The sequence below is a fragment of the Vombatus ursinus genome, unplaced genomic scaffold (genome assembly GCF_900497805.2).
Source record: "Vombatus ursinus unplaced genomic scaffold, bare-nosed wombat genome assembly UNPS02010394.1, whole genome shotgun sequence".
Classification (NCBI taxonomy): Eukaryota; Metazoa; Chordata; class Mammalia; order Diprotodontia; family Vombatidae; genus Vombatus; species Vombatus ursinus.
Window position 1 is genome coordinate 1,545,643 of NW_020950172.1, and position 11,035 is coordinate 1,556,677.

An 11,035-nucleotide genomic window follows, 5' to 3' on the forward strand; every position below is an offset into this window, starting at 1 on the left:
CTCTCTCATTCTCAGTCCATGTCTCTGTCTCTCTGTCTCTCTCTCTCTGTCCCTGTCTCTGTCTCGCTCTGTCTCTGTCTCTCTGTCCATCTCTCACCCAGCTGGCATTGGCTTCCTCTCCTTGCAGACACCCTGGTGAGAACCATCAGCACCAGCTGGCTCGGCAGGTGGGGCTGCCCCTGTGCCAGGCCCTGGTGGAAGTGGAGAACGGGGACCCAGACAGGGCCGTGGAGCTGCTGCTGCCCATTCGGTACAAGCTCGTGGGAATAGGCGGTAGCAACGCCCAGGTGAGCTGGCAGGGTCTGCCGCCTGAGGGGCAGGACCAGGCAGCGCTGTTTGATAGATGTCCAATGCAGGAGGGGATTCTGCTTCTTCTTTGTGGCCTCAGAGAACGGGCCTGAGCGGCCAGGCCAGGGCGGTTCCAGGGGGCAGGTGGTGCCCGTTCAGGGAAGAACCTAGGAACAAGAAGGAATGAGTCACCTAGGGAGGCAGTGAGCTCCCCATCATCAGAAGCGTCCCGGAGAGGACGTCTGATATGGAGGAGAGGGCTCTGGCGGGGGGCCAGAAGGCCTGGGTGCAGCTCCTGGCCCTCCCCTCACTACTAGCTATGAGACCTTGGGCCTGGTCTAGCCATTTCCAGACTCTGTTTTCTCTTCTGTAAAATGGACTCGATATCACTGTACAGAGTGCCTTGCTGGGGGGTTGTGAGGAGAGCTTTGAAAATTGCAAAATGCTAGAAATATGACAAGTTGTCACAGCTGTGGGAGAGCCTCCTTCCCACCCCCACCTGGGGTCATGGAACATTTTAAGTCTCCACGTGCATGACTCTGAGAACCAAAGAGGTCTGGGTTCAAGGGCTGCCCCTGAGGCCTCCTGGCTGGGTGGGCTCCACACATCCCTGACCCTCCTCTCAGTGCCCCAAGCAGCGGGGGCAGATGGGCTTTGGTGGAGGGAGCTCCTCACTGGGGACTCTCCCAGCAGGAGAGCCGGCATCCAGCCGCCTGGCTCGCTCCTGGTTTGGGCCGCAGGGCCTCCAAGTGGGTCCAGCCTGGGGACACCCGTGTCCGGGGCCCACTGAGGCCTGCAGTGAGCGGCTGAGGGGAGCCCTCCTCTCCAGGTTGCTCCATTCACTGATTGTGAAAGCCTCTCTTTCAGAGGGACGTCTTCAATCAGGTGCTGGTTCACGCGGCCCTTAAGTGTCAGCAGAAATCCCACCGGAACCTGGCCAGGTGAGTGATGTGTGCGCCCTGTGGCCAGCGGGGAAGCCCCGCGCCACCACTTACCTCGCGCCCCTGGGGAGCAGTCGCGCACATTCCCCCTGCCCCCCAAAGAGGCCGCGCTGCCCTGGGGAGGGAGCCTTGTGCAATTGGCCCGAGCCGGCCAGGTGACAAGCTCACTGCGCCCCTGGGGCAGGGGGTCAAACCACTGAGCCACCCTTGGGAGAGTGTGAAGCTGGGAGCAGCCACCGCGCCGGAAGCCTGCGCTGGGGCTGCTCCTGCAGAGGACACCGGCTGTGTCTGCGCTCGGCATGCCTCTCCTCTAATGGGGATGGGGATGAGCTGGGGGGAAAGACAGGAACAGACAAGGGGGGACGGAGGTTGCTGCAGAGGAGACGTCCCTCTGAGGGGCTCTGGGAAACTGGAGAAGGGAGAGGGCTTCCTGGAGGAGGCGACTGTGAGGCGGGTCTGAGACAACCGCAAGGGGGATGGGGCCTTAAAGGGGCCAACGTCTGAGCTCCACCATTTGAGCTCTGCACAATTCCACTTGATAATGGAGGAGAAGGCCTGGTCACATTTCCCAGTCTCTCTTCTCTTGAGAGCCCGACAGTGACAGGACTCTTGCGAAGCGCTTTACAAATGTGGCGTCTTGGGAGCCTCACCACAACCCTGGGAGGAGGGAGGTGCTATCACTATGCCCATTGCACAGATGACGAAACTGAGGCAGAGGAGAAGTACTTGCCCATCGTCCCTCAGCTGGGAAGGAACTGAGGATAGATTTGAACTTAGGTCTTTCCGCCTCTAGACCCAGCGCTCTGCACCCCCCAGCACCTCTAGGTTCTCTATTTGGGGCCCCGTAGACCACCCTGGGATGGCTGCTATAGCCACCTAATTAGTCTCAACATCTAGTCTCTCTCCCCTTTAGTCCAGCCTAACAGACCACTTTCCATCAGGTGCTCCAGAATATTCGCTGGCTCCCTATTGCCTGTTAGACCCCTTACCTGCTGTGGCCACTGGGTCCCTCTAGCTCTGTCCCATATGCATGCTCTCTTTGTCTCCCTCTCCCTCCCCCCCCCCCCCCCCTCTCCCCCCCCCCCCACTTCCCTCCCCCCCTTCCCCTTCCCCCCCCCTCCCCTCTCTTTCCTTCCCCTCCTCTTCCCCCCTCCCCTCTCTCCACACCCCCAGCTCTTCACAGACTGGATGACTGCTCCAGGGGCTTTGCTTGGCTTACTCCTTCTGCGGCCCAAAGCCTCCCTTGCCTACACCTTCCCCTTCTGGATGGAATTCCCCCAATTCTTTTAGGTAGAGCCTTGGCCTTCCAAGGCCAGCATAGTTTACTCCTCCCCACACAGTCTGGGGTCCAGGGCCATTGGCTTCCTGGCGATTCCTTGAACAAGACCCTCCATCTCTGGCCTCTAGGCGTTTGCACTGGCTGTCCCCAATACCTGGCCTGCAGTCCCTCCCCATCTCTGCCCACAGCACCCCCATCCTACAGAAATCCTTGCCCAGTCCTCCAGGACCTTAATGCCTCCAGCAATCCGTGGTCTGCACACCCCTTCTGAGGCTCGTTGGTACCAGGCTGTTTGCCCTGTGCCTCCCCAGGCACGCAAGCTCCTTGAGGGCAGAAACTGTGCTTTGCCTTTCTCTGTATCTTCAGCACTTAGCTCATGCTGGCACATAGTAGGTGCTTAACAAATGCTTATTTATACTGACTGACTCTGCTGCCCCATCACAAGGAGCCGGGCAGCGCACCCGGGAAGGGTATGGGCTAAGCCACCAATTGATGTGCTCTGTGAACTGTCAGTCATGATGAGTGACCAGGAAAAATCCTGATAGGGGCCAGTACCTGGACATTAGTTTGGAACCCCCCTCCCCTGACGGGTGAGGTGGAGAGGCCTTTGATAAAATGACGCCCAAGGATCTACAGGATGGCAATGGAAGGCCGAGCTTGAAGATGCATGTGGGTCCCCCTGCTCCCAAGAGCCATTTCCAGCTGATCACAGGCACGCCAGTGAGGCTGGCACCCTTCGGGCAAAGGCTCGGCCTCTTGTTGTGTATCAAGGGCCACGGTGGGCTCTCTCCTGTGACCAGGGTGAGTGTGGCCTCCGGGGACCTCATCCTGCCGGCTGATCAGTCCTGGATGACCATTCCAGGAAACCTCACAGTTGGAGCAGACCCAGAGCTCTTCTAAATGTGAACGGGGGAGAGACCTGGTGAATGGAGCTGCAAAGCTCCACCTGACGGCAAACAGAAGAAATAGCACTGGCCCCGGTTCAGAATTCTCTTAGGTGGTGATCCGTTCTCCACCCCCAAGGGAACAACCCTGGAAGCCTGGACGAAACCAGTGTTGGCATCACCTTGTGGCGGGCCAGTGTCTGATCCAGTGAAGAAGGAACGGTGGGTGGAGATCTCATATTCCCCCAGAGGAGAGCTTCTGTGCTCGTGGGAGGCCCGATGGCCAGGAAGCCGGATAGGTTGTGACATAAGTGCTTGTGAAAACTGGACAAAGACTTTGGGGCTGGGGAGACCCCAAGCAAGCATATTCCACATTTGTGTTATGTCCAGAAGTAACAGCAAGAGGGGTGAAGCCACGTGACCCTGTGGGTGCCGAGTTAGCGAGATCAGGGGCAACGAGGCCTGCGATGGTCAGAGGGAGGGCGTGCAGACCTCCAGTGCGGTAAATGTCTTAGAGCTCAGCTGGGTAGCTGGGACGTTGAGCCCAGCAGTGACCTGGGAAGTAGGCCTGGGGATGCCCAGAAGGGTTCCCGCTGGGAAGCCCAGGGGGCAGATGGTTTGGGGGCCCATGCCACAAGTTGGACCAGAGATCCAAGGTGGAGAAAGGCCAAATTCACAGGAGAAGGTAAAAAGGAAATTTCTGAAGGGGATAACTGAACCTGGTCCAAGGGAATGGAGGCCACAACGGAGGGGCCTGCACACTTGTCACCCGGAAAAGACCGGCCTGACAACCTTGGTTCCTATTCAGCCTGTGGAGGGAATGCCACCCACAGGTAAATGCCCTCGAGCAGAGAAGGGCCCTTTGATACTGCAGAGGCTGAGGGCTCCAGCTCCAGCTTGGGGCAAGAAAGTGGGGCCAGGGAAGGAGGTTACCTTAGCCCAACAAGGATTGACTGTGACCTCATCGGCAATTCCAAATGGCTTTTTCCCACCTGGCCTCAGAGGACCCCAAACAGAAGTGTCCGTAAAAATTGGGACTGTGGATTGCAGGGCTGTCCTGGACAGTGGAGCCCAAGGGACCACCGTATACCAGTCATTCTGCCAGAAGCATTCTGTGCGAAGAAAATCCCTACCCAGCCTTGGAGGCTTTGGACAGACTGAGGACTGAGTGATAGAATCCACCCATACCTGGGATCGTGGAATTTCCCAAAGAGGTTGCTGGTGTCAACGATGTAATGGAATATTCTGTCCCTGGTTTGTCCAGACCCTTCAGGGGTCAAATTTTCAGCACCAACTGGAACCAATTCCAATCTGTTCCGATACTAGCTGAGTATTGCAAGCACATTCTGGGCCTCCAGACCAGCATGTTTGGACCCTGTGTGCAGCTTAATCAGTAGGAGGCATGCCAATGGACTGAGTCAGGTGGTGACTATGATCCTTGTGAGGCCATGTTTCAGTCTGCGGACCGATGGGACTGAGGGCAGGGGCAGCATGGTGGACTAGAGGGCACTGAGAGAGAGAGGCAGCTCTGGACTAGAGGGGACAGTGGGTGGCCAAGGTGTCATGATGATGAGCTGGTAAAACCAGGCCTTGGTCCCAGGTCTTTCCTTCCCACTGCCCAGGACCTCAGAGGTCGCCTGATTCAGGGCACTAAGGCCCAGGGGGCAGGGGAGGGGGGTGATTTGCCCAAGGTCACAGAGATAGGAAGTAGGAGAAGCAGGATTTGAACCCAGGACCTCTGAATGGGAAGGATTTAGACAAGTATCAGAAAGGGAGTTGGGCATTGCAGGCAGGTGACACAGTCTGCATGCAGGCACTAGGGACGGGGAGGAGGCCCTAGAAAAGATAGTAGGGACCTCCGCCTGGGTAGAGGACAGGATGGAGTCATCCAGCCAGCAGGCATGGGGAGGGGCACGCGCTGGAAGGTCTCTTTTCATTCCCTGGCACAATAGGCCATTATTAAGCACCAGTTGTATGCAGTACCCTCTGTTCTTGGATGGGGGCAGAGAGGGATGCTAGGTGACTGCCCTGCCAGAGCTCACAGTCTAGTCGGGGCAGAGGTGTGGACACAGAAGAGGCATGCCCCCCTGGGATGGGCCCCCTGAAGTTCTGGGGATCCGACGAGTCCTTCAGCTGAAAACGTCACCCCATGCAGGCCGCTGTGTCTTGTACCTCCCTCCATGGGAAGCGGCAAGACAAAGAGCCTGGCAGGGGGATCTCTGGGACAGAGCTGTGAATGATGCTGCTGCTGTTTCCCCCTCCTAGGAGCCTCCTCCTGGAACGGGATGCCCTGAAGCCCGGCTCCCCTCTGACCCAGCGCCTCATCCGGAAGGCATCGGCCCTGCATCTCATGGCCTAGAGCCTTGCCTGGGGTGAGGGGCCATCTCCTCCCACCCCCCGAGGGAGCCTCCGTCTCATAACTGTCCGTTGGGAAGCCTGATGCCCAGCATCACCTGGACCAGAAGCCAAACACCAGCCCCCAGCCCCAAGAAAAGCAAACCCTGCTCTACACACCCACGAGAAGCTGCGCTGCCCATCCCCCAGGCCCCCCACACCACCAAGCTTCCATCTAAGAAGGGACACTCATGCCTCAGGTGTTTGAGAGCAGGTCATCCCTCTGTGAATTATCAGCCCTGATAACTAAGCCTCCAGCCCCCGTCTGTTGTCGAGAAGGAAACTGAGGCAGGGAGCAAGGAAGGGCCTCACTCGTGCTCCCAGTTGGCTAGTGTAGGACCCAGGCTGAGGCCCTCACCTTTCCTCTCCTGACCCAGCGCCACGCTGGCCCCCTCTGCCCCCCATGTGTTGCTCTGGGCACCTCCTGTTCCCCTGGCTTGGTGTCAAGGGACTGGAAATGTCGTTTTATAACAACACTCAATCAGACGTGGCAAAGGAGTCACGTGTGCTGCTCCCCCTGACCCCGGCTCTCACGACCTGCCCAGGAGGTGGTCATCTGGGCCGCAGGAGGGTCTGCAGCAGCCTGGGAGACCTAGCCCCCAAGCCTTCAAGGTGGGGCCGTAAGGGTGGCGGCCAGAGTCACCGACGAGAAGACGGGGCGCAGGGCCCTCCTCGCCTGGCCCCAAGGCAGTCAGGCTTCTCCTCCATCACAAGGGCGGCCCGGCCAGTGCAGGGACCGTCTCACCTCTCTGGCTGAGGCTTTTTCTTTAATCGGCAACTTTTCCAGGAAAAAAATAGTGAGCTTAACCTTGGGCATGTCCCTCCCTTCTCTGAGCCTCAGTTTCCTTCTCAGCGCCCTCCTGCCACCACCTCCTTGCGGGGTTAGCTCGGCGCTTTGTCGGCCCCCCACGGAAGCCAGAAGAGCACATGACTTCCAGCCGACCTCGTGGGTGCTTGCGTCTGAACAGTCAGGTTAGCTCTCAAGGTCTACGATTTCAGCCCTCTGGGGGCCATGTGGGCACAGGCCATGACACTGGGAGAAAATCCCTGTGGGCATCTCTTCTCTGAGCCTCAGTTTACCCATCTGTAAAATGGGGCTGTTCAGACTGCACCAGCTTCTCAGAGCTCAGTGAGCAGAGCACCCCTCTTACTCCAGCGGCGGCCCTGCGTGCAGAACCACGTTCAGAGGGGGCAAGGCCACCAGCTTCACCCGTGGGGCCGTGGCCTCTCCCATAGAAAGCCTGCCACGACCCGCAGGGACCGACCATGCGCACGGTTGGCGACCATTATCTGGTCATCATTGCCAACCCACGGTGGTCCCTTTTTCCCTTGGAAACTGCATGAGATCCCCTGGCTTCTCACACATGATTTCAGGGTAAATTTAACCAAGCCATGACTTTTCCTCATTGGTGGGAGGGTGGGTGAAGGTCATGGGGTGGCCGCTGGGCCATGGCCCTGTGGCTCCCAAACCCCAACCCTTAGGTGTGCGGGTGTCAATCAGTAAAAATCCATTCAATAACTGGAAAGCTGCCTCTGTCTTTGATTCATCACTAAATGCTGTCCTGATTAGAACTCTGCAAAGGCTTGGCACGTCTTTCCTGCAGCTGCCTGGGAAGTGACTTCTGGGATCCAGCCTCCCAAGGGAGAAGGTCACAGGAGGCACATTTCCCTTGGGTCCTTTGCTCCTCTCCACTAGATGATGCGTCTGCAGCCACCTCTCCTCTCCCAGGGGCGTGGAGGTCCTGCCCACTGACTGGAGCAAGGATTAAGCACCTGCTGTTTGCCAGGGGCCACACTAGGGTCTGGGGATACAAAGAACAACTCGGAGACAGACCTGTCCTCGGAGCTTACATTCTCTCGGGGGAAACAACACCTTCGCAGCTAAGTAAGGGGGAAATGCAGGCTCAGTCAATATGAGCTCATTTCATAAAGCTGGGGGAGCGGCTAGCCACTCGGGGATCCAGGAAGGCTGCATATGGGAGGCAATGTTTGAATGGGGCTTTGAAGGAAAAGAGGGTTCTAAGAAGCGATGGTCAGGAGGGAGGGCGTTTGAGGCCCGGGACACAACCAGGACAAAGGCCCAGAGGTGGGAAATGGACCACTGGGTAAGGAACTACAATAAGACCAGAAGGCTGGAATGTAGAGTGTGTAAAGGGCAGTCATGAATAAAATAGTTACGTATAAACGTGTAAGAAACTTTGGGAGGCTTGTATGGAGCCTAGATTGGTGGGGGAAGACGCCAGAGGCAGGGAGACCGATGGGAGACTTTGCAATAGTCCAGGCAGGAGGCCGTGGGGACCTGGCTTTAGGAGTGGAGAGAAGGTGATGGCTGTGGGATGTTGTGGGAGCAGAATCAGGAGACCGGACAGGTGAGTGGCTGTGGGGGGCCACGGATGCCACCAAAGTTGTTGACCTCCATGACTGGAATGACAATGGTGCCTTCCACCAATGTGGGGAAGTCAGGAAGAGGGGGAGTGGATTTTGGGGGGAAGATGATGCAGGGGTAGCATCAGTGAGGCCAAGGTCACAAGAGGTGGAGGATGCTGTTTGGGGCATGTCGAGTTTGAGGGGTCCTGCTCTGAGTCTGTGACCTCTCACTCCATGAAAAGTAGCATCAAAGAATCAGGACTTGGGCTAAGTGGAGGTGGGGGGAGTGTAGGGGAGAGGGCAGTTGTTTGAAGGTGAAGAATAGGAGCCATTTAGTTCAAGCAAAAACACCTGCGGTGCTGCTTTTTATTTTTTAATTTTTTTTTTTGATGAGAGAATGGGGTGAAGTGACTTGCCCAGGGTCACACAGCTAGTAAGTGTCAAGTGTCTGAGGCCAGATTTGAACTCAGATCTTCCTGAATCCAGGGGTGGTACTCTATCCACCGCGCCATCTAGCTGCCTCCACAGTCCTACATTTTAAAAAAGGAATGTAACAGAACGTGAGGAAGGGAAAAACAGCTTAACAATTGTGACCTTGAATGGACTAAACTCAACCACAAAATGGAAGAGTGTGGCTGACCGGATGATGAAAATACCTCCTTCAGCCTTGAGGTCCAAGACCAGGTGGATTACAAGTGAGTCTCTGTCGAACCTTGAAAGGCCAATTAGCCCTAATACGGTATAAACCAGTCTCAAAAAGAAAAAATGCCTTCAGATCCAGCCTCAGACACGTAACACTTAACTAGCTGTGTGACTCTAGGCGAGCCATTTAACCCCAACTGCCTTATCAAAAAAAAGAAAGAAAGAAAGAAAGAAAAAGGAAAAAAAAGAAAAAATGCTATTCGTTGAACTCCATTTTTGAGACAATTTGGTGCTGGTACTCATCCCTGGAAGGGTAGAGCACAGGAAGATAATTGCAGAGATCAATCCCACTAAGGAATATTGATGTGAAAAATGCTCAATATAAGTTAGCCAGGACACTAGAGTAATCTATAGAACTATTCACTCTGACCAATTTGATAATACCGGAGGACCTCCGTCACGGGAGGGACGTTTCCAGCCTGGGCCACGTCTTGGGAGGATGAGTACCCACATGCTAATGACTCAGGGTGCAAAGTGGGGCCTGCTTTCATCTCCCTACATACCCACTCTCATGATGGATGAGAATGTCGAAGCCGGGACGGACCTTAGAAAACGGAACCTGGAAGGAGGCTTAGAAATCAAAGTCAACCCTCTTGTTTCACAGAGGGGGAGCGTGAGGGTCTCCAAATATGGGGCTGCAAACCTGGTCATGTGAAGAGCTATGGAGTTTCAAGATGGGAAGGTCACAGGGGTGACTCCAGAACCAAGATTACACGGCTTCTCTCTGGGCAGCCCCTTCCCTGACACCGAGAGGGCCACCTGGGATGGCCGTGATGGCGGGGGGGTGGACTGAGCAGGGCTGGGACGAAAGGAAGACTGGTGTTTCAGAGAAGTCTGGGGTGTCTTGGACGAGGTATCACAGAGGGAGGTGAACAGGACCGAAGGACGATGTTCGCTATAGCAACGATGCTGGACAGACTGCGAACGCAATGGCCAAGAACCACCCTCCCAGGGCAAAGAGGCAGCGTGCCTCCCCCTCCTGATAGAAAGACGGTGGACCCAGGGGGCAGACCGAGACGCATTTGGAGATGGCCAACGTGGACGTTTATTTTGTTTGACTGTGGATATTGGTTATGAGGGCTTTGTTTTTCTCTTATTTTCAGGGTAGGGAGAGGTGGGAAGGAGAGGAAATAGATCTGTGTTCATTGAAAATCATTCCTTTTTTAAAACCAAATGACCGCTGGAGGGCAGCTGTGAGTCACGTGCAAGCTGCTAAATGCATGGGTGAAGGGCAGAACCCACCCAGAACAGACCAGCCGGGCACCAGGCCAGAGGCAAGCGCAGGGATGTAACCCCAACAGCCTTGTGGCCTCTTTGGAGCCTGGAGTGGGAAGGGGGTGGGTGTGGGGGGGCACACTCAGGACCAAGGCTAAGCTCTGGGGGCCTCATTTCCTCATCTGTGAAATGAGGTTGGACCAGAAGAGTACCAAAGTCCCTGCCCTCTCTGAAGCTATGATCCCATGACCAGGGTCCTCAGTTTCCTCATCTGCACAATGGGGGGGCAAGGGTTTGGACTGCCTGGCCAGGCTCCCTTCCAGCTCTCAGCCTCGGGAGCTGAAGTGTGCCCCAAAACACTGGCTGGGGAGGTGAAAGATGTGGCTGGGGCCCTCGGGGGAATCATGCCCCTGCTCTGGGCCTCCGCTTCCTCAGCTGTTAAGGCTAACGTCACCACCTACTGTGAGGTGGGCTGACTGTGTGCACAGAGGGCTTTGCAAGCCTCGGAGCCCCTGAGAATGGGGAGACTGCTCTTGCTGCTGTGATTCTCTCAGAACAAAGCCAGGGGCAGAGCCAAGGGCAGGATGGACCCTGGGTCAGAGGCTAGCCCCCAGAAGGAAGCCAGGCAGGCTTGGGGTGGTGGGCACCAGCTGGAAGCCCACAAGGTACCCACAAGGGAGGGACCACGGGACCCCAGGACCAGGCAGGAGCCCACAAGGGAGAGACCACAGGAGGAAGTCAGGCAGGCTTGTGGTGGGCACCAGCCGGGAGCCCACGAGGCACCCGTAAGGGAGGGATCACAGGAGCCCAGTATCAGCCAGGAGCCCATGAGAGAGGGACCACGGGAGGAAGCCAGGCAGGCCTGTGGTGTTGGGCACCAGCCGGGAGCCTACAAGGCACCCACAAGGGAGGGACCACGGGAGGAAGCCATGCAGGTGGTGGGCACCAGCCAGGCATCCATGAGG

The 11,035-nt window shown here is 56.7% G+C and overlaps 1 protein-coding gene across 2 annotated transcripts in view; it reads left to right on the forward strand.

The window, feature by feature from the left end:
* Positions 1-7,312, forward strand: part of TTC38 (tetratricopeptide repeat domain 38) — a 29,023-nt gene extending 21,711 nt beyond the window's left edge. For both annotated transcript variants that reach the window (XM_027854356.1, XM_027854357.1), the window contains exons 12-14: positions 128-287; positions 1,156-1,229; positions 5,658-7,312. In XM_027854356.1, the coding sequence (XP_027710157.1) occupies positions 128-287; positions 1,156-1,229; positions 5,658-5,751 (328 nt within the window). In that variant the 3' untranslated portion in view covers positions 5,752-7,312. The remainder of the gene's footprint in view (positions 1-127; positions 288-1,155; positions 1,230-5,657) is intronic.
* Positions 7,313-11,035: the final 3,723 nt, after the last annotated feature.